Source organism: Lissotriton vulgaris, chromosome 12 (assembly GCF_964263255.1).
Source record: "Lissotriton vulgaris chromosome 12, aLisVul1.2, whole genome shotgun sequence".
NCBI lineage: Eukaryota > Metazoa > Chordata > Amphibia > Caudata > Salamandridae > Lissotriton > Lissotriton vulgaris.
In genome coordinates this window covers 228325892-228349939 of record NC_141700.1, presented here as the reverse complement: position 1 = coordinate 228349939, position 24048 = coordinate 228325892, and the positions used below count along the sequence as shown (strand labels likewise).

At 42.7% G+C, this 24048-nt stretch overlaps 1 protein-coding gene across 1 annotated transcript in view; it reads left to right on the top strand.

Moving 5' to 3' along the window:
• Positions 1–24048, top strand: part of TK2 (thymidine kinase 2) — a 286208-nt gene that overhangs the window by 155860 nt on the left and 106300 nt on the right. The window contains exon 8 of the mRNA XM_086947721.1: positions 2269–2348. Coding sequence (XP_086803847.1) covers positions 2269–2348 — 80 coding nt within the window. The remainder of the gene's footprint in view (positions 1–2268; positions 2349–24048) is intronic.

Here is a 24048-nt window from a genome sequence, read left to right as displayed (position 1 = left end):
TGCAAATGTTGACAACCACAGGCATGGAGCCTTATCCAACATGGATTACTAACCCAGAGTATAGATTTTATCTGTGCAGGCTGCAATTGAATATGGTCCACTTTTTAGTGGCCTTTCCTGTAGAAGGCACTTGGTACGCTTCTCTTCCATGTCGCCCATGTGATGCTGCCTCCGCCCAATCCACTGTGCACTTTATGCGCTTTTGTATTCTGCACTATACCCTTAGAATGCATTTTACGTCTGTTCTTCTGCACAAGCACTTTACTCCCTATAAAGATGGGCTGATTCACCTGCAGACTCTAGCTGCCCCCGAAATTTGCACTGGTGTATAAGTTATGTTGTTGCTGCAATTAAATGTCGGAAATATTATGCCTTTTAGATACCTCATGTGATGGCTTTTTATGATGTGGTTCTTTTCTTTTAAAACGATGTAAATTATTTGTTTTAATTTTGATGCAAGTGCTTTTTAACCTTGCGCTTTCATTGTCATATATATTTTGCCGAACTAAGATAATTTCGACTTTGAGTTGGGCAGCTGTCATTGTTATGGACATCTTGCTGGGCAAGTGCAAGTGATTGGCTGGAATTTGCTGGAGCAGGAAGGTGTTCGGGGGCAGACACATTATTATACCTCCACATTTTCATACACTCAAAGTGCCCTGTAAAAGTCAGGAATCTTGAAACTCACTAGATGAATAAGAGCTGTCAAAGGGTAAGCGTCTCCTGATGAGACCCATCTAAACCCTCCGCACTGATCTCCATTAAAAGCAGATGAGGTTACTACAGTGACTAAGAACAGGGTTGTACTGACCAGGAAGGCTCTGGGAGTGGAGCTTCATGTCCATTAAGTGTGGGGGCATATGGAACCTCTGGAGCGCTTCATTAATAAACTTGGATCCTGAATTCTGAGGGGTAGGAGGCACGTCCAACCTTTAGGAATGCACTGCACATGGCAAACCCCTAGGAATAAAGAGCCCAAATTGGAGACCGCAGGCTACTGTACAAAACTTTGGACTCAGGCACTTAATTTTTTTTTTTTTCTTACATATGATGCCTTGTTCATACTTCACGGTAGTGCCCATTGTATTTAGTATTAGTCAAATATTAATTATCCACATTCTATAGGAATAGAACAAGAAACAATTAGCAGGCACAATGAGTAACTGATTGGATTGCCGCAATAGGAGTGCAGTAGTAGCACTTGAAATCATTGACTATTATTCAAGAAAAAGAATAAAACAAAAAGGCAACCCATTGATCATTAAGAGCAATTTCCGGAGGCGGAGGTGCTAATGTATAAAAATTACTGTACCGCAGACTTCAAAAGGAAGATCTAGGGGTAGTACAAGAGGTAATGAAAAAAGAGGGTGTAGAAGGGGAAGGGAGGAAGGAGTTTGAGGAAAGTGTGGTTCGATGCAAGGGAGAACGCTTGATAACCAGTGACCCTTTCAACCAAGTGCAGGACAGCCAGAAAGACAAGGCGAAACAGCAAGGAGATGGACAACTTGAAGATGACCTACCAAATGACCGAAACAAGTGTCCTGGTGCTCTTCTGAGCGTACTGGTCCTATTCCTCCCGATGAGGTCCGCCCAGCCGTTTCTTCCTGCCAGTAGCACGGTGGATCATGTATGATGGGGCTCACACCCCATTGTCTCTTGTTGGTAGATTCAGGAGGCTTGTCACCAGGGAAATGTTGTCCAAAACACTGTATTGTCGATACCATGCGGAGTCACGAATGCAGATCTCTTCCAAGAAGCAACTGCATAATTGAAAAACTAACCACGACACTTTTTTGTCTAGTTGGTCATTCGACTTGTACCCCATCCCCCCACCCCGCCAGACTCCAGACCTTCCTGCGCATTTGATTATATCTGGTATTTGTTGTCTTCCAATAATATACGGCTGACTGTGCAAGTGCGTCTCAAGTGGTGAAAGGGATCCAGGCACCAAATAGATGAAATATAAGCTTCTTGAGGAATCCTGGGTGGTACGGTGGTTCAAGCAGTCTAAGAGAGGATGTAGCAGCTCCCAAATGGACCAAAAGGAGTAAGGACCTTTTCCATCCATGAAAAGGACCCCACAGCTGGTGCTGAAGTTCTGGGATCTCTAATGAATTGACCTCAAATAGTTTGGCTTGTAAGTGTAGACAAAGGCGAGTATCAACGAAAAGCTTGTGTATTGCATTTCTTGCCTTGTATCCTCTGGTTTAAAAGCCATATTGGCAGTCTATGACGCCCAGCGGTTTACTTTTCTCTTTTTTCTGACAGTTTACCTGCAGTTGTCTCCCAAAACGTGTTACGAGAGGTTAAAGATGAGATGCAGAGAAGAGGAGAAGGTCGTTCCTATGGTGAGCCTTTCATGAATACTTAATTCAGCATGACAGGTGTGTTTTTTGTTGTAAGGTGTCTTTGAAGAAACTCTCGGCGGGCACCCACATGGGTTCTCCTTCGAGCTCTTTAACGTGTTATGATCCCAAGGCAAGGAAGAATTCAAAGAAATGTACTTTGTGTCTAGCTTTTTTAAAATGTAATTACTATCGATTGTTACTATTAGATTTCAAGGTGATCAGTCTTTCCATCATAAAAACATACTTTTAAATGTATTTGATTGTCAGCCATCACCATCTCTAGTAAATTGAACGGGATAAATATGTAAACGAGTTCGAAAAACGATGTTCTTCTATCTTATTGTGTTTATTTTTCACTTTGATAGTAAACATAAGAGCTAATAAAAAAATTACAATCGATCTGCAGTGATTATTATTATTATTTAGCATTTGTTGAGCGCATAGCTACCCTGAGGCATCGCAGCGCTAGCGGCCGAACAGGAGTAGAACTGAGCGAGTTATAGGGTGGGAGGTTGAAATAACCATGTTTTAAGAAGTTTTCGAAAGGGGAGAAGGCAAGGTCATAAGTCTTATTGATGCACCTTGTAGTTCTGTACAAAGAGAATAGCAATATAAAAAAATACATACATTATTTATTAATATCTACATTTGAGTATAACACGGGTATGTATAAATCATGTTCATTAGATCGAAGCCAGTGTATGAATTATTATCCTAAAAGGAAACCCAGAGTATGCACACTAACCAGTTACTACAAAATGAAACATTAACATGCACATAAATAAGTGTCTACTTAACAAGTATGTGCCCCGGTCCACTTCGAATAGCGAGTGGGAACACAAGATGAGGGACAGGAGAAGTGAAAGGAGACAAACCATTCCATTTATGGTACTGTTCCTCATGACATGAGGAAGGCTTTATTCAATTTCAACCATCATTGGGGCACTCATCACATATCTCACACTGAACATCCAGTGAATCCGGCATCGGGCCTCGGTTGTCGCTCTAGTATGCTGGAATGCCCTCTAGTTCACCAGAACGTCGCAAGCAGAACATTGTGGTGTAATGGTCCGGGTCCTGCCCTGAGTGACTACTCTAAGTTGGGCCAGGATCCAGTGTGCAGTCCAATACTTTATATTATTTATTAATGTTGTGGAGCTCCTTCCTTCACTCTTGTGTGGTACGCTTCACTTCTGGAAAGATCAGGATTTTGCAGTCACTATGCTCCTGAAAGACGGACCGCAATAATTGGTAGAAAAATGAGCACCACCATTTTGTAACCATTCTTAAATTTTGCAATGTGATCCACGACCCGTTAGTTCCCAGCTCAAAATCTGACTCGCAGGGAGTCGCAGAATGACTTTCTTAATGAGTATAATTTAGGCAGATCACTCTGTCACCCCGCCCCTGGGATTGACTAAAATACAGGGATGGTAGCAGCAAGGAACGGCAATCACCATCCATCAGTATCAGCGTTCCAAAATACGATTCTTTTTAAAGCAGCCCAAATTCCTTCATTGAGCCAAAGCTGCTGGAAAAAAAAAACATTTGGGAGCCCTTTGGGGGAGCAGGCATTGGTCCACTGCCTGCTTCCTCTGAGGCCGCCTGATACTGTTCCCAGAGGGGAAGCTATCCAGTCGGGTCATCTTCCACTTTGCTAATCAGTTACCACTTTATTTGAGGAGTCGAGTCAGTAACTGTTCAGAAGTATGAAACTGCCATAGCAGTTGTAAACCATTGATACATGCCAGGAATTAATTGGTGAAAATATTTTAAAAGAGTGACAGCTGCCAGACTATCACATCCAGGCGCTGTAACAGAGGGTATTACAGACGAAAGATGCTTAGCCTAATAACCAGGTCGTAATAATTGCATCTAATGCTTAGCGGGAAATTGTTCCAAAGCTTTATAGAAAGTTGGGAATAGGATCACACATACACACTACCTTACCTATGCAAGTCGCTTTCACTCCAGGGATGAAGACATAACTTCCCGAAGTTGAGCGTACAATCTTCAGGCAATAGGGAGCGATGCAAGATCAATTCGCAGAAGCGCCATTACAAGCAAGCACTTTTTGACAAATGCAAAGAGCCTTAAAAATGTTACTTTCATGAACCGGGACCATTTCAGGATATGATCATGTCCAGAGATATGGTGAGGAGAGGGAATTTCCAGCAGAAGCCTAAAACTGAGAAGCTGAAGACCTGTTTTTTTGAGTATCCCCACTAGGCCCTAGGTTTCGCTAGACTCACATCTGCTCAGTACCAGGATACCATCCCGAGTAATAATGTGCTTTACAGTTCTCCATAACAGAAGTCTGGCATCCCTGTTCTGTATTAGTTGAAGTCTGTTGCATAATTTGATAGGAAGACAAAGATGCAATTAATTGCAATAGTCTTGACGAGAAAGAATTTCCCCCTGCACCACTATTTGCAATGCTTCATGGGGAGCATTAGCAGCATTTTAAGCAACAACCGCAAATCGAGAAAACAACCGAAGGTCGGATTACTTATCTGTGGCACAAAAGTAAAGCCAGAATCAAAAAGCATTTACAATGCAATGGTTTTGCCTTTGTTAAAGTTTGAGCTATTGGCAATGCTCTTGACATTATTTTTAATATATATTTTTTTAACATAAATAAATGGCATTGTCATTTGCAATGCCACTAGCTTTATCTCTCGCAAATGCCACACACAAACACACAGACCCACAGAGTCTATACTCTATACAGTTATGTCAACATAACCTGTGTATGCAATCTATTGAAGATGAAGGCAATATTTAATATAATGCTCAGTAAAAAAAACATAGTAATGTAGTTAAGTGTAAACATGAAGTAATCATCCATGTAATAAAACACAATAGGAAAAGCTCTGTTCACCTGAGCCACGATACGCCACGCCACGCCCACGCCACGCCAGACTGAGCGAAGCGCGAAACGTTCCGAGCAGGAAGCGAGGAAGCGAGGAAGCAGGAGCCGAACCGAGCGGGAGAACCACGGAGCGGGAGAGCCGCGCAGAAAGTGCTGTGTTTCTGCGGACACTCACCAGACAGCCACCGGACGTTCGGACGACCGCCTGCAGATTTTAGCGGTAAGCGGGAAAAGTAGAAAGTGAGCGTACAGCCGCAAACCCCGTCCTCCGCCTCCCGCCCCGCCTGGGATTACAGCGGCGCCCGCGGGGAGGAGGAGGCGCAAGCCGGTGCGCCGCCGGAGAGCCTCCAAGAGGCAATAAAGGTTCACGCGAAAAGGGCACACGGGAGGCAGTGGTGGCGGAGGCCACTTGACGCGAGCCCCACATCGTCAGCACCCAATCAGCGCTTCAGCGCTAGTAACCATCCCCAGCCCCAAATTCCCCCCTAGGCAGACTCGGACGTACAGCTGGAGGAGTAACCAGCAGAGTCTGCAGGGGATCAGGGATACAGGTGCCCAAAATATCGAAGGGAGCGCCTATAGGCATCAAGGAAATTCCAGTAATTAAAGATTACAAGCCCAGAAGAAGACTTGGAATTATTGTGAAGCAGGCGACCTACCTAAAATACGGGTGAAAGGGCAATAGTGGCAACCAAAAAGGAGGGAAAACTGGCGGAAGGCTCATAAGGTAGAACAGAGGTAAGTGGATTAATTGTAATAAGTAAAAATTTTAATAATTAAGTGTTACACCTACATTAGCACAACAGCGCATGCACCCTGAAATGGCTCCCAAGAAAGGGACAAATCTACCTACAGGGGAGGAACAAGAGAGGAGTAAATTAATGGAGGGATCAAAATCGCTGGAAGAGAGTCAAGAAAGCCATGTATCATCCTTGGAGAATAGTAAGGGTAAAAGAAAGAAAAGGAAAGTTAAAAAAGCATCGAAGAATGCACAGAAGGCAAAAAGAGGTGGTAATCAAACGACCAATAAACAGAAAGAGAAGACGGATGTGACAAAGTCCATAAAGGAGTTTGTGGGTAAACACTATAAATCACTGAATCCAGCGATAACATCGGAGATTGATGACGAAATAGTGGAAATTGGCGGAGAAATTGATGAAAACCCAGACAAACCGGACAAAAGGCAAAGTCGGTTAGATAAGGGAGGAAACCATGAAGAAGCCAGCCAGGACAGTAAAGAGGAGGGGGAGAACCTCAATACTATAAATCTGACTCTTCAAAGCCAAAACCACCAAATTTCGGCGCCTCGACTATCATCATCTCCCAAACTGTTCTCACAGCTGTCTCCAGGAAACAAAGATCAAAGGGGAAATGAAGATCGGAACCGAAGTGTTATCTGGGGAGGAGCGCCAGATCAGTTCCAGCAGCTCTATCAATTGCAAAAAACACCAACGCATCAAGAGAGCATAAGGTCCAGTAACCAAGTAAATCCGGCCAGAAACACAATACAGGATTCGGTGATCTCTGAAACGCCAACATCATCGCTGATAGAGGTAATCTTGTTACTCCAGAAGGCTCTACAAGGAATCCTGGAAGTGAGCCTCTCAAATAATGGTCTGATGAAAGCTCAGAAACAACATCTGAAGAAAATAGAAGAGGAACTAGGAGAAATAAAGAGCAAAATGCCAAACAAGGTAATGTCAATGGTCTCAACCCCGCTAAAGGAGAAAAGTGACATGGTAATACTAGAAGAAGAAGAAAGTAGTGTAGCTTTGGAAAGTGCTCACCAACCTGCAAAACAATCAGCACAGAAGGCAGAAGAGTCAGCAGATAATGTATATATATCAAGAAGACCAATGCTGATAAAAAGGCGCGGGGGTATGTCACACGTGGGGCCACGATCAAGACGGGAAAAAACAGGCAACTGAAACAATAAGGGAAGAGAAAAGGGAAGGAAGCAGAGATGGGGGTGATACAGTCAAGCTTGAATGCATCAGCAGCGACCTTCACAACAAGTAGACCCATGCATGTAGAGGCAAAAGCCCTAAAGACCCCAAGGACCCCGAGAGTACCAAGAAAAATGCTGAGATGCAAGGAGGCAATCGAGATCCCCCCTCCCAATAGTACGATGAAACAGAAAGTAAGGCAAAGGGATGATCGAGTTACAGAACAAAGGACAGTAAGAACCCAGATCTATGAAGACCCCAATATGAGAGAGAACGGGCGGCAATCAGTGAGATCAATCACTTATCAACAGGTGATGGTAACGAACACGAATCTCTCTGAGAGAGATAAGAACAACTGGTTATTTCTGGATCTAGTACCAGCTGGGAGGAAAGAGAGGCCGACAGGAAATCCAAGACCCCTAAATAGGGCACTGATTTTATCCAAATTTGAAAAATGCGGCAGCCTGAAAGGGATTGGTACTAAAGATATACAGCATGTCGGCTTTGTAGAAAACAAGTTTGGGAAGGAAGTAACAAAAATTACTCTTCACTCAGATCTGGTGAAAAGGGCAATCCTGAAAGCATCAACTGAAATAACTCAACAGGGAATAAGGATTATCCCAGAGAGAGAAATAAAAACCCTCACCGATAACAAGTTCCTAAATCACCATGCCGGTCTTCAGAAGAGACAAGTGATTCTCTGTGGAGAAAAAGAAAAGGAGTTAAGCCGCCTGAACATCATAATAGATAACACAAGGAACGACTCCCCATGGGGTAACTGGTCGTCACATAATAACCCAATGGGAGAAGGTAACTTAAGTAACTCGTTGGACATGGAGGAAGTAGGTGTTTTGAGTGACATTGAATAGGATGGAGGGGGGTCGCAAGATTTAGGTCTCTTAACCTGGAATATTAACGGGATAGGCAATGAGCAAAAACGTGAGTACATAAAGGAAGCTATAAATAAAGTGGACATTGCCTGCCTGCAAGAGACCTGGTTATGCGACAACGCCCCTACATTTGAAGGATACGTCCACATTCAGCAGCCAGCCACAAAGAATAAGCATGGTCGGCCCTCGGGGGGGTTACTGACTTTGATATCAACAAAAGTTATGAGAGATTTCGAAATATTGAATATAAAATGCAAGTGGGTACAAGCATGCAGAATTGAACTCATGAAGGTGGAACAGAAACATAAAATGATGATTTTAATGAATGTATATATGCAGTGGGATAACAGGGAGGAGTATGAAAGGGAAATGAAGAATTTTAAAGAGGATGTAGACAGTACCCAAGAAAAATTTCCCGTAGAGACAATACTAATAATGGGGGATTTTAACCATAAACTGAATCCAAAAAAAGCAGACATATGGAATAGGGAACAGTTAGAGGTGTATGGGATAAACCCGGCTAAGTTCCCAATCGGGGAAATCTCGAAACAAGATCTAGGTCTAGTACACACCCTAGGAGGTAGGGGTTTTCACTGCGTAAATGGGAGAGTAGAGACAGACTCACCAGCAGGAAAGACATTCATTCAGGGGCAACAGAATTGCCCCATTGATTATATATTCCTGCAGGCCTGGAGCTTCAACCTGATTAGGGATTTTAGGTTAGAACAAAAAGAAGTGAGCGATCACAAACTCCTGCATATAACATTAGCAGGAGGAAGGGATCTAGTGAGAGAAAGGGTAATCACACAGGAGGTCGAGTATCCCAAACGGGTGACGACACGCCTCACTGAGGAATACATGGAAAAATTGAAGTCCTTGCAACTAAAAATAGCACCAGACAACTGTGAGAATAAAAAATTGGAATGGTTTATAGGGAAATTAGAAGAGGTGGTCCAATGCTTAAAGCTAAAACTAAAAGGGAACCATCCCACAATGAGTAAACATACAAATCGATGCAAGGGGTTCTCTGTGGTGTGCCAAAACAAGAAAAAGGAGATACGTGCAATACAAAGAAGACAAAAAAAGAATTTTACATTAGAAAGAAAGGACCAGTTAGTTAGGCTGAAAAAAGATCTTAAGAAATTGGTAACCAACGCAAAAAGAGAATATAAAGAAAAATGCTGGTTAGAATTACTAGAATCCATAGAGAATAAAAACCTAAGGCAATTCTGGAGTCTAGTAAAGTCTGCAGCGGGTACTTCAGACGGAGATTTGAATTGTGTAGTGAGTGAGGCTGCATGGGAAGGGTACATAAGGGATCTGTACGGGGTAAGAACCCCTAGAGTGGAGGTGGAGTCTAATTTATGGCAAGAAATCTCGGATGACCTATTACATCAATTCAAGGAAGATTACGTTGAGCTCACAATAAGAGAACTCAAGCTAACTCGGGCTGCAGGGCCGGACAATCTCCCCGCGATAATATTAAAATCTGATGTAAAATGGTGGGCAAGATTCCTAGCCATGATGTTCCAGGTTGTCCTAAAAGAAGGGGTAATGCCACCAACCTGGAAGGGGGCCATAATTAGGCCAATACACAAGAAAGGGAGCAAAGAGGAGCCACAAAACTCCCGGCTAATTAATCTGCTAGATATAGGCGAGAAAGTGTTCTCTAAAATTGTGCTGAAACAACTAGAAGCATGGGTAGAAGAGTTTCAAATAATACCCACAGAACAGGGTGGATTTAGAGCAGGCCACTCTACAATAGACCACGGATTTGCGCTATGGGCGATGGCGATGAAGTCGACGGAACAGAACGGCAAGTTATGCTGCTGTTTCGTCGACTTCAGAGCAGCCTTTGATTCAGTGGATAGGGCCTGCCTATGGGAATTATTAGAGAGGTTGAAGATCCCTAAGGATCTACTCACTATAATAAAAGAACTCCACAGGGAAAACTGGGGTCAAGTAATTAAGGATAAGGCGGGTTCTTTAACACTAAAAATACCCATAGCAAATGGACTAAGACAAGGCTGTGTGTTGGCCCCACAGCTCTTTTCGATCTTCCTGTCTGATCTTCCGGCACATCTTGAGGTGGAGGGCAGTGCCAGCCCTAAAATGGATGGCAATAAAATACCCTGCCTACTGTATGCAGACGATCTGGTGATAGTAGACCAGACCGAGAGGGGCCTACAAAGGAAGCTCAATGCCTTCAATACATACTGTGCCAATAAATTATTAACAATCAATCTAGATAAAACCAAAACCCTATGCTTCGGGAAAAAGATAAGCAAATTTAAATGGTATATAGGTGATCTCAAACTGGAGACTGTCAATGAATATCGATATCTGGGTCTGTGGTTCGATAGAGTTTTAAACTGGAACCCCCACCTGGATACCCAAAAAGCTAAGGCATTCTCTTCCATATGTGGTTTAAAAAGGTTTAATGGGGTATATGGAGAGATGTCACACCGACCTATGCTGAGAGCCTTTGAAGCAATGATACCATCTCAAGTTTTATATGGCGCTGAGATCCTTTATTTGAGCGGTAAGGGATCTTGGGACATGTTAGAGGGGAATTGCCTAAAAAGACTCTTATCTCTTCCTCAATCTTCAATGATACAAGCCATCAGGTTAGAAATAGCCACAAAATCCTGGAAAATACAATCCCAGATGGCTGTGATTAGATTTTGGAAGAGATTGGAAAACCCCGAAAACCAAAAAGTAGCATATTGGTGTCGCAATGAAATAATGAGAAGCGAGCTAAAATGGGCAAAAGGCTGTAGAGACAAACTGAAAGGAATCTGCAAATCTTTGGAGATCGATTGGGACCAAGATTCGCTTCGGGTCCTTAGTACTAAAGGGGATCTGAAGCAAAGGGGGAAGGAAGTTTCTAAAGAGATTGATATAGGCTACCTAACAAATAAAAAATCAGTGGCGCATATGTTAAATGCTTGGTCAAATGAAAACTGGTTCCCCTACCTTGATAGACTTCCTAACCGCGGGCTCAGGCAAGAGATCCTGAGGTGTCGAATCGGGATTAACCCGTGGCTAATAAACAAAGAGCCCAAAGCTAAAATGTTAGATCATGAAGGCTGCTGCAAGTGCAAGCTGAGAACCAAGGGAGACTGGCCGCATATTCTGTTGGACTGCCTGTTTCTCCTAGAGCAGAGAAAACTATGGCTGCGCCCGGTTTTCCTAAAATATGGAATAAAAACAAGGATGCAGGCAGCCAGCCTCCTAACAGAATTACCCTACATTGACATTGTAATTGCCCTAGGGAAATACTTAAAGGTGGCCCAGAGTGCACTGAGACCCAAGGAAAAATGTAGTACTGTATGAATTTTTATTGTCTGAAATTTGCACGACGTTAAGAAATATGAATAGGTTTTAAACTTTTATAGCATGTTTTTAGGTATCATAATTTTAATTGGTGTTTAGTGTTTTATAAGTGGAATTTGTACCCTTGGAAATGAAATATAGAACTGATTTTAAAAGAATATTATTCTAAAATAAGTATAGGTATTTATTGTATACACCCCTTATTGTGTTATGCTCACTGTTTTGTTTAAAGACTACGGTCATAATAAACATACATTTTGACTTGACTTGACAATAGGAAAATCTTAATTTATATTACGAAGGAAAAGGTGACCAGTGCCATCTCATTGTAGGTCTAATGCAGATCACAGTAATTACATTGTGTAATGTAAGGCAATGCAAAGAAATCTAAATATCAGTCAAAGCAATAAATAGTAGAACAATCAGAGTAATCACTTCTGTATCCTTACGCAATTTGCATGGTTCCTGCCCAGATGGCAACTGTTCTTTATCCGTCCTGCATGACAACTTCACATGCAGCAGTTTACTCTGTGTGAGAGTAGCTTCAATTTCTGCTGTACAACGGTTGTGCAAAAGTACCTTGCCCTGTCTGCTCTACTGTACATGCTCTGAATGCGAAAGAAACTTGTAAACTTAATACGAGCTGTGTGGAGACTGCCCAGCAGCTTATACAGTACAAGCCCTGTGCGCCTTGGACGAGATAAGATACAAATTCACAAATATATATTTGGCACTGTCCATGGTTTTCTTTGGTGGTGGTTCGGTCATCATCCAAACGCTAGCACCAGATGTTTCAAATACATTAAAGTGTACATTTTTTGTTCTGGAGTGCAATAACACCATTTCGCACAACATGAAACTAGCCGGGCACATTCCACGATTTAATAAATGTTTTCAGAGCTTGCATAAATGAACACGTCAGTTTCACTCGCTAGCAACAATAGTAATTACTGGAACAGTTTAAGAACTTGTGGGCACACTGAATTATTATTACAAGTAAAACACTTAAAGTTGGATACGCATTGCTATGCCAATAAATTAAACAAAAGCGGGGAGTTGGATTTAAAATATAATTTATACCTGTGGAAATGTGTTTTCAAACCAAACTAAATAAAGACATAAGTACAGTTAGTTCTATAACAAGAAAAAAAACCTCAAAGCTGTTCAGCTATAAACGACCTGTGGAATAGTGTGACAACTTACAAAAAATATAGCAAAGATCTCGTGAAATACGTTAATAACATTCGGGGTACGTGCTGGGCGTGACAAACGGGTCTCCTGAAGTTGGAAAATATTATCGCTTACATTTGGTCCAATACTGGAGTTAGGAACTGCAGTTTTATTAGAAAACAAATTGTCAGTACAAGCAGCTGTGACTATTCAATATTTTTCAATGCACAGAAAAAGTGTATGTATGGAGTAACACCGGAGGAGTTTCGGAATGGGCTGGCGCAGGGGTTGAGGCGTTCCTTAAGAAAGGAGGCTGCTGAAGGATGGGTGGGGTTTTGAGTGCTGAAACGGGTCGAGAGCATTTAAGAGCGATAGGGTTAAGCGTGGCGGCGGGGACTAAACGAGCGTACACATATAGAGTTGCCATTTAGATATAATTCTCTCTTGCCTTTGACAAAAACGTTCGCATATCCCCTAGTTTTACTTCCTCTCACGAAAAATATCCGTCTCTTCACTGCAAGTTAAATGGAAAAGAAAACTCATGCACTTCCTGCCGTAAGATATCTTTTCTGTGGGGACTGAAGCCGTAGTATATTTTTGGGGGTGGAGGGGTGGAATATTCATCGGTTTGAAACGGAAGCGGGAGGGGCGGTCGGGAAAGACAGGGACAGCGGGGGGGGGGGGAGAAACGGACAGCGGGAGGGGAAGAAGGAACGCACTCACCTGGACTTCTTCAATCAGGAAGGTAGGTGCCAGCAATGCCGGACCAGATTCAGGGGCGTTCCCAAGAATTGGCTTTCGGCTGACGTAGCGTTTCGTAGCCAAAAGCCAAAAATTCTCGGGATTCTTTATGGAGCTAGCCAATGGAAGACTGGGGCGGATTCCAAGCCCCATACTATACTCATTAGGTTTTCGCCTGCGCGAAAAAGCTGCGCAGAGCGCAGCTTTCGCCAGGCAAAACCTAAAAATTAACCCTGAATGCTTGGCAGAAGATAAGTGTGTGGGAAGCTCTCCCAATTTTTCCAGCCACACTGAGAAGACCAGATGGATGGGGGTCCACCAAAATATTACAGCCTCTGTTTTATCACCATTCAGCTTTAAATATTTTCCTACCATCCATCTGACTATTACTGACACAAGACAGGAAATTGTGAGTGGTTGTCTAACTCTCCTCTCTGAAAGAAATGGTGATCCATATATCATCATATGATGCCAGAGGGAAGACAAAAGGCCATATACTATGCTTTACAATTGAAACATACAAATTGAAGAGTGTGGAGCTAAGGGATGAGCCACGGGGTACCCACAATCTAGGACATGAGACGTAGAGGGGAAATGAGGAGGATTGAGATGGAAGAAAGGAAAATAAAGGCAAGCAAAGGCCTTAAATTGTGTCACATAATTACTCGGGCATTCTAGCACAATAGTATGAGAGACAGTATCAAATGCGGCACTTTAATGCAAAAGAATGTATGTTGCTTGTCCACCTTGATCTAGAGTCTCACACAGAGATTCTGAGACTGATGAAATCACCAGTTCTATACTATAAAAAGCCCTGAATCCTAATTGAGATGGGTCTCGCAGCTTTGAGGAGTGTATAAAATGAGAAATGTGTCTGTTGACTTCCTTTTCTAAAATTTTAGAAGGGAGAGCTAGTAAAGAAATAGGTTGAAAACTGCTGTGAACATAAGGATCTACTGAACAGCATATGTTTCCGTCCAGAAGGAACAGAGGGACTATTCAAAGACAAATTAGAAATTAATGTTTCTACAAACTAGATGTAGAATCTTTGATTGCCTAGGATCTAGAGATTAAACTGATTGTGTATGACACAGAAGTTGTTCGATTCTGTTGATAGAGGTTTAAACTCCATGGAAGAAAGATCCTTGATTTGGCTTATGGTCATGGTAGACAAAGAAGTGCATTCTTCTGTTAGAGGTAATTGTCGAAATTGTATTTCCAAAGAGAAAAAGCATTTTAGAGAGATTAAGATGGTTTAATAGTTGTTGATGATTGAGGAGGTGTGCATAGCTGCGAACGATTGAAAAAACTTCACATGAAGAAATCTTGCATGCGCAAACCGTTTGGCAAAGAAAGAGATACAAGCCAGTTTAACCTCCTTTTAATATTGCTTTAAGGAAGGCATATGTGTGTTTTCCAGTGGACCAAAGATACAATTCCAGGCTCTTTCCAAACATTTGCAACTACATTTACAAAATTGTCAATTTGGCTGTAAACCAGAATGGGATGAGCGTCTGGACTGAAATTCTTTAAGCGGCTTAGCATAGTTAAGGGCAGTAGTAATGCATCCACTGTGGTCCCTTACAGCAGCTGTAGTATTGTTATGGCTAATAAGGTGCCTAAAACACATTATTAAAATAGTGGAGCCCAGATTCTCCAGCGTTTATATGGACCAAATCTGTAGAAATTTGAATTATGTTGAGTTGCAGAGTTTGAAATGAAAAAATAGTTATTGTAAATGCATGGCATAATTGTCAGACCAGCCTAAGGGTATAGGTGTGCCAACTAAAAAAGAACAGGCTGTAATGAAAATGGGGTCAAGGAGGTGACCTGCCCTATGGTTGCATGGCTGATGCATGCTATAACCTCATGGTGGGTGGTATTCTCTGTCCGCATGTCTTTGTCCCCTAGTATCATAAAGTTGGAGTATTTCAAAGCATAGGAGCCACAAAATCTCCTAGTAAATGCTCTAAATTAGGAGAGTGGCCAGGAGGACGATAAAGAAGGACACCAGAGAAGGGGAAAGCGGATTGATGTGAAATTGTGAACATTTTTGATTCAGGTGCTTGGAAGGAATTATGGGAACAGATAGAAAGCCACAATGCTTTTAACAAATGATGGCACGACCACCCCATTTTTTTTATTATTGAGATTCTGCTTCGTTATATTGTATTCTGATAGGACGACCGTGACAAGATTTGAGGTGTCATGAAGTCACGTTTCTGTTACAAATAAAATATCCTCAGAGTTAGTTGAGAGATGCAATACTAGTTCAACGTCTGGGTAGTAGCAATAGAGCGAGTATTAAGAATATGACCGGAGGAAGTAGATGTCTTAGACTTAGAGTGGACATTATTCATTGTCCTTTCATTAGCACTATGAGGTGTGTGGTAGATGGACTTAGACGGGAAAACTGAGTCCACTGTATTATCAGAATCTAAAGATACTTAAGAGTAACATCCAGGAGACCATAAACTTTCATTATAGCCGTTTCCAATTGTGAGGCGCTTACCTCTGAAGAGGGTTATACATCAAGAAAAAACAAGAGTATCAGGCACTGGGCGGGCAGGTCGCAGACAGGCTTGCGTTTAGCTCACCAGCAGCACACCTGATGTGCTGTCATGCAGCATTAATACATTTATAGTCGACCTGATGCATGCCCAGCACTGCCAGGAAATTTGAACATTGACTGGCTAAAATGGCTTCTGATCTTGGAGGCTGTAGCCATTCAACCTCCTTTCCGCAGATTGTTTTATTTCATTTTTAGTTTTATATAGCACAAATTCAGCACTAATGTATCAGAGCACTGTACATGAGCACCAGTTGTGTTAGACAGACACATTCATTTTGTTGGCACAGGGAGATTAAGGGATTTGCCCAGAATCACAGGATATTGAGTGTCCCTGCCGAGACTCGAACCCGGTTCCCCAGCTTTGAAGTCGACCGCTCTAGTCGCTTGGCTACAGCGGAATGGAGACCACAGTAAGCAGAATGTAATGTATGGAGAATGACCATGCTCAAGAAAATGGGTAGGCTGAGGAATGTTGGCAGAAAAGCTCAGAGAGAAGGTCATGCTAACACCAACATTAGTGGCTGCAATTTCCTCAACAGAAAAAAGTTAAAACCGTATTTTATTCTGTAATGTGCAAATACCAATAAAAATATATATATTAAAAAAATGCAAGCATTTGTCAAATAACAGTATTTAAAAAACGTATTTTTTAAAAGCCTGACCTTCAAAGCAACAAACCTTGATAGCCAATAATTGCGATATAACCACTAAGTCAGCTGTAATACAAACTTTCTGAATCTCAGCCGGCAGGGCTTGCCCCTTTTTAATTGAGATCCAGTATAGGTTGGTAAACCAATGTTGTGTGTCTGAAATGTTTATCCAACTCGCAAAATGAGTTTAATACATACCAAAAAAGCCATTTAGTGGTCGCAGATCTTATAATTTGGTGAATTTGCAAGGTGTGTGACCACAAGGTATCTTGGTACATGAGGCCCTGTATCTATCCATGCAATTGTTTCACATTGCTGCTGTCTACTCTTAGTGATCAGACCTTTTCCAGTACCAGAATTCCTTGTTTAAGGACTTTTCTATGTAAGTGAGCAGTTACCCCACAGCACCCATATGTGTAAATATTGAATCCTCAGTGCATCATCAGTTTCGTGGATCAGTTGGATCTCAGGAGCTTAAACCTAGAGGCCAGTGCTTTATTTTCTAGAAGCTCAACTTATTGTACAAAGTGTATCTTGGAGGCTGTCTAGCATATCTTGGAGGCACAGCACATTAGTGAATATAGCATGATTCTATACTTATACTCTTGGATCTGTGCCTCTATCTCCGCCACTCTCTTGCCCAACCCTGCAGCCTTCCTCTCCATCTGGGCGACCATCAACTTTTGCTTCTCCAGGCTGCTCTCCGCGTCTGTGACTTTGCACTCTGTATTGTGCATGGTCACCCCCAGCTCATTTAGAAGGTCTAAGAGAAGAAATTCCTCCTGAGTAAAATTAGTTACATTGGACTCCTCTGTGCCCGCAGTGTTTCTGGTGCTTTGTAGGAGGACTTCTAGCAGAGCTAAAAGAAGTCCTTCATTTCACGGGTGCCTCTCTGTTTATTTTCTTTTGGAGGCATGGTGGTGACTAGATGCCCCGGTCTCCACTATGGGCGGATAGTGTTGGTCTTGGGTTCGTCGTAAAGGCCCTAATGGGCTCTCTGTAGGACACCATGAGACACTAGTCTAATAGCACTAGAACTGTTTGTCCTGAATCCTCTCCTTTCTTGATTCCCCTGGTGGCTCCCCGAGTTCACTTGTTAGCCGACTGGGCAGTGATGTTGGGCAGATCCCTAAAACTTCTGGTTCACTCTGGAGTGTCCCTGGCTTCAGAGGAGGTGCTTGGTACCGTGCTCTTATGTGGTAGTGCCCTCATTGCAGAACACTCACTGATCAAGCACTGAGGCAGCCAAAACGTCAGACCTCCTCCTTGCACACAGCAATGCTATTGTGAAACTGTACATCCTGCAAGGGTGGGGGGGAGGCACTGCCACCTTTGCATTCACAGGAGCAAACGTCTCCAGTCTTTCAACAAGCATTGGCAAATCAATAAGTCTCGCCTGTGTGAGATCTTTTGGCTTTGCCAATGTTACTTAGCCATGTTGCAACATGGCTGAAAGTAAAAAACAAGCATTTGCAATGCACTAGGTCTCGCATTTACGAGAGTTTGAGCTATTGACATTGCAAATAACAATGCCTTTTATTTTTGTTTTTGTTTTAAAAACATAAATAAAAGGCATTGTCCTTTACAATGCCAATAGCTTAAACCTGCGTAACTGCGAGACCTAATGCATTGCAAAAGCATGTTATAACTCTTTCTGTCTCTACTCATGCAGCAGTAACCCGCTGCAATACTAGACAATTACCAGTATATTTATAGCCAGAACAGAGTTTGGCATCCAGTTGAATCGTGTATCCCCCATAGATCAGCCCGAGGAGAGATCGCATCTTCTCTGAACCTGCCCGGGCAGAGTTTTGTTTCCAAAAAGTACCAAAGAGCAGGGGACACACAGTGTGATGGGGATACCAGATATGACACAACACCGGGCTCATGTTTTAGTGCTGTGCAATCTGTCTACGGAGCCAGGCTTCACATTTTCCATTGCACCTGATCCAAAAGTGTTCTACAGAGCAAAGACCCCCGAACGCAATCCAGCTCACAAGTTACTGGCCCATAACTTCCGGGAAAATGGAAATACTGTTCCGGTGCAATGGTAGAGTGAGGGACCTGGTTTCTTTGAGAAGGGGTGGGCTGTATTCAATTGGGCTAGCCGGTTAGGTCCAACCAATCGGAAGCGTTCCTAGGCGGTATAGCGCCTAATACAGACTCAGAGGATGTCAATTAATTTAAAGAAGAGCTTTTTGCTTGCGTCTTCTCGCCTTCATTATCCAGTTGCTAAAAAACCAGAACCAAAGTAGAGGGAACCGTATGTGTATGATCTGCAGTTGGGAGACAGTAGGTAAGGCCCCCGTTTGGGAACCTCCCGCCTCATTAGGGAGGGCTGCTATGTAATCCAAACCCTTTTGTGTTTGAAGGTATTTCCCCCATGCAGTGTATCATTGATGCACTCTGCAGGACCATGCGCCTCACACTTTAATTAACAAGCAATGCTGGAGGAAGCCACGCGGTGTGGCGGATTCCTCAGCACTGCCGCCGGGCCCTTCAGCCTGTCTGCGAAACCATGCACGTGTAGGGACAAAAAATGCGCACGCGTGTGCACAAAGATGGCATTGGCCTGTCCACATGCACGTGAATTTTTTTTGTCCCTACGCGTGCATGTTTAGCTTTGCGATGGCGAGAGCAGCCATCTTTGTCCATTTAGACACGTGTGAATTCAGCTTTGACTGAATTGATTCCAAAAGGTTCTCGCCATGGCGAGAGCAGCACAGCGCGGCTTTCGCCAGGCAAGACCTAAAAAAAGCTGTATAACACAGCTAGCATTGACCGTATCATAGTGGTTTTTGTTGTTGTTTTTTTTATTTCAACTATGCTGCACTACAGCCACTGCTGCTATACAATAAGGCTAAAAAAAAGATTGACAGAGCCAATAGATCTCACATAGGCGAGACCTATTGGCTTTGCCAATGTTTGCTTCTCTTCCATGCACTAGCGATATGCTTCCATTCTGGAGTAGCGGACGACCACCTACTGCTCTTTCCGTTGCTACATCACATTGCCAGCCAGGTAGAGTGCACACTGATAACACTCCCATGGCTGCCTGTCCCAGCGCACACAGTAAAGCATCTGATGAAATAAGGCTTTGTGCGCCACGATGATCAACCAATACAAATCGATTAACATGCTAAGGTCTTTCAGAAGGGCAGTTAGTTTGAATATGTGGAAATAAACTCCAGCTTTGGGATGGAACTAGCAGAAATGTTTTTAATTACAGGCAGGAGATGGACAGAGTGTGCGATAATTTCTGAGTTCTGGACACAATAACAGTAATTCATTGCCTGCGTTGCCACATAGTCAGTTTCGCTTTGATTTTGCTCTGTTGCTGGGCCCCTTTTATTGCTGCTATCTGTAATGGAAATCGGATGCTGGGAGACAGCTGCAATTGCTGCATTAATAGGGAAAGGTTATCCCAGATTCCACTTACCGTTGTGCAGAGGAGAAGCGCCCCTAGCATCCCTTCTTGCACACCACCAGCTTTCCAGCTCCTGTACTAAAGGTGGTACATTTAGTATTTATTATATATGCCTTTGTCAACCTGCATACCATAACACACCAGCTGCTGTGATTTCACACCAATGTAAAAACAAATGAAACCATGTACTGTTCAGGTTTTTGTTTAGCATACACCGGAAACTGGATTAGTGCCAGGTACTCTCTTATTGGTAGGCAAATCTGGTGGCGTTGAGTTGGGAAGGAAGGTTTCTCCACCTTTAACAAGAGACATCCGTTTTATCAAGGGTTGCTATTTTTGTAATCTAAGCAGCATTTCCTGAACATCAGCACCAATTTAGCAGACCGTACCTTGGTGTAACATTGCAACATCGCAACATTTGCTCACTGTGGCAGGTGAGGTTTTAACTCACCATTGCTGGCTTTAGTTTTACTGGCTTTATTTGCTTTAGTCTGCTCAGCTTAAGTTTGTCCATCCCATTGCCGAAAGCTTGTTTACTGTATTCTTCCATGAACTCGCTTTCTGTAAACAGGCCTTTAAATCTTGTCACATTTGCTGTCAATTCAACGACAGAGGTCAGATGTCAAGCTCTCTCTTCCAAAGGAGCCCGATGTTTACTTTTCTTTCCCTGACTTCAAAGTGAGAGAATTTGTTACAATGTCGCTGAGTATCCATGTAAGAGAAGAGGGTGTAGGATGTTATTTTTTTTTCGAGCACATAACTAAATAAAAAAAAGAAATGTGCTAATGTTTCAGAATATATCAGAATTAGTAAAAATGTTATGTGAATTTGTAGAGCGTAGCTAATCACCTGAGAAGGTATCCAGGCGCTGAAAATGAAGCACATATTTTTTGTAATTCTGAAGTATGGTAGAAACAAATATTTGAATATGATCAAAACCCATCAATGCACTAGGTGATGACATTTGCACATATTGTTTGTGTGCAGTAAAACCATATTTTGATTCAAATGGTCATTTCAATTGAAAATGTGTTGTCTGTAATGGTAGTGCACTACCACACCATGCATATTCCACACTATGCCATTCCACTCCGTTCTATGCCCTTCAGTCTGCCATGACACTCCATTCGACGACACTCCACTGTACGCCCCTTCACTCTAAGACACTCTAGGCCATGCCACTCAACTCCACTACAATCTACGCCAGTCACTCCACGACACAACATGCTACTCCACTACACACCCTCCACTCCACACAACTTAATCCACTCTACACCAATCTACCTCGCTTCACTACAATCTACCCTACCATAATCCTCAATCTACCACTGTCCAATTTACCCCACTCCACTCTACCCCATTCCTTTCCAATAAACCCCTCTCTACTCCAGTCTACCCCAGTTCACTGCACTCCACTCTTCCACAATCTACCCTACTCCACTCTAGCCCGATCTACCCCACTCTAGTCTACCCCATCCCAATCTACCTTACTCCACTCTACCCCACACCACCCCAATCTACCTCATTTCACCCCAATCTACACCACTTCAATCTACTCCACTTCCCAATCTCAATCTACCCGACTCAATCTACTCCAGTCCAACCACCCACCCCACACCACTACAATCTACCCCACTCTCCCAATCTACCCCACTTCAAACTACCCCAATCTACCCCACACAATTCCATTTTACCCTATTATAATTCACAGTCTACCCCATTCCATTCCATTTTACCCTACTATAATTCACTGAGTCTACCCCACTCCACTACACTCCAGTCTACCCAACTACACTCCAGTCTATCCAACTACACTCCAGTCTACACTACGCCACCCTTTCCAAATCCACCCCACTCTTCCAAAGTCTACCCCACACCACTCCAATCTACTCCACTATATCCCATTCCACTCTACACCAATATACCCCAATCTACCATACTACAATCGACCACATTGCAATCTAGCCCAATCTAGTCCTCTCCACTCCACCCCAATCTACCCCAATTCAATCTACTCAACTCCCCCACTCCAATCTACCGCATTCCAATCTATCCCACTGCACTCTACGCCAATTTACCCCACTGTACTCTACCCTAATCTACCTCATTCCACTTTACCTAAATCCACCCAACCCCACTAAATTTTAGCCATGGAGAACAGCAGCCACACTGGTGTCCCTAATGGCTAAAACGCATTTCAAAAGCCAATTAATTGCTGTGGCATAGGTGAGATCTATTGGCTTTGCCAGTGCCTGTTATATCTATATTTTTTAGCTGGTGCTGGCTGTTAATGGCCAGTATAGTCTGCTATGGCAGGTTAGATAAACCAACAGTAGATGACCATGGTTTAATTACGTTTGTGTACAGTCACATGACTGAGGTCACACTGCCTGGATACCACAAGCAGGACCAGGTGAGGTTTTATTACAGAAACATAATTTTGCATAAAACTTGAATATTGGGTTTTTCATTTTTTGCTTAGTTTTAGTTTTTTCTTACGTTGGCTCATTTTAAAAGAGACGTGTTGAAGTAAAAAAAAATGTCTACAGACCAAGCAACATAATAAGCAAGGCATCTTACGCGACCTTTGTACGCGAGGGCATACCTCACATACAGTTTTCACGCAGAACGACTTCCCAAACATATGTTCAACATGCATATTATGAAAATTACTCCAGTTCACCTGCTTCAAACCACGAGGTTCTGGCTGCTCCAAAGAATGGAAGAACAAAATGTACCAGCAATCTCTCGATTGAAGCAGATTTATTTTCTGAAACCTAGAGAGGGATAAAAAGTTGAAGGAGCCCACAGTGGTCCGGCTACCTTGCAAATTCCCTTGGAAGTGATGTAAGCATTATTGTATGTACTTCAAACATAAACTCACAGATGAAAAGCAAAATCATGATTTCCAATGAATGTGGCAAGTACGAAGACAGTATGCAAAGGATAACCATTTGTGCGAGGAAATGTATTTTCACATGACTGGCACCAGTGCACCTGGGTAGTTAGTCATATAGGAAAGAGAAGAGCAGCAAACATATGTCCTGTGGCAACAGAGCCCAGATGCAGAGATGCGAAAGAATGACTACAGAATACCAGAAAAAATGCACAATAACGGTATGGACTAGAGATTGAAAAAACTGCTCGACAAGAACGAGCAAGGAAAAATGGACAGAAATATAGAGAAAACGAAAAACAGAACTAGAAAATAGAAAACAAAATTATTAAGCGAAGATGGTGAGATATGTGCAGAACTAACGGAGAATAGCTAGAAAACATGATAGGAAATGGTTAAGCAAAGATGTAAGGCGATAGAAAATGCTGAACAAAGGGGGAAGAGCTAAGGCAGGAAAGCAGATTAAAAGTATGAAAAGAGAAGGAAAATCGGCAGAACAATAGCAATGCTTACAAGGAGATGCTGTTGACATAAATGTGCCAGGGGCCGAAAAAAAGAGAAATAAAAGGAGAGAAAAGGGAAAAGAATGGAAAGAGAAGGAAACCCGCTGAAAATAAACCTGTTCGTATATGGATGAAATCGCTCAGTGGGTTAATGCACCTACTGCAGAGATCTTTGCCTAATCTGCAAAATTAACAGTTCTAATCCTAGAGATATACCTTTCATTTCTAGGTCACTGAATCCTGTGTTAGTGAGAAAGATCACTGGGTCAACATACCAACAGCACGTGTCTGAGGCGCAGGTCTCAGCCAGAAAGCTCAGGGGATAAATGCACTTTCCTCAGGCACGTGCATGCGTAACCAGAACAATATAGGTTCTAATAGCAGCAACAAAGCTTTATTGGTTAATGCACCTTCTGCAGAAAATAGTTTGCATCATAGACCCCAGATTACAATTCTAATAACGTGTTTTGTTGCAGTTGTATATAGCGCGAACTTGACCTAAGGACATTAGGGCGCTTTCCACGAGCACTAGATGACATTACAGATTATTTTTGGAGCACGGGAGATTACGTGATTTGTCCAAGATCACAGGCTATTGAGGGAAGACCAGAACTCGAAACCGGCTCTCCAATTCCCAAGCCGTCCCAACAGTGCTAGTTTTATATCAATTCTACAGTCTAGAGAGGGTTTAAAAACA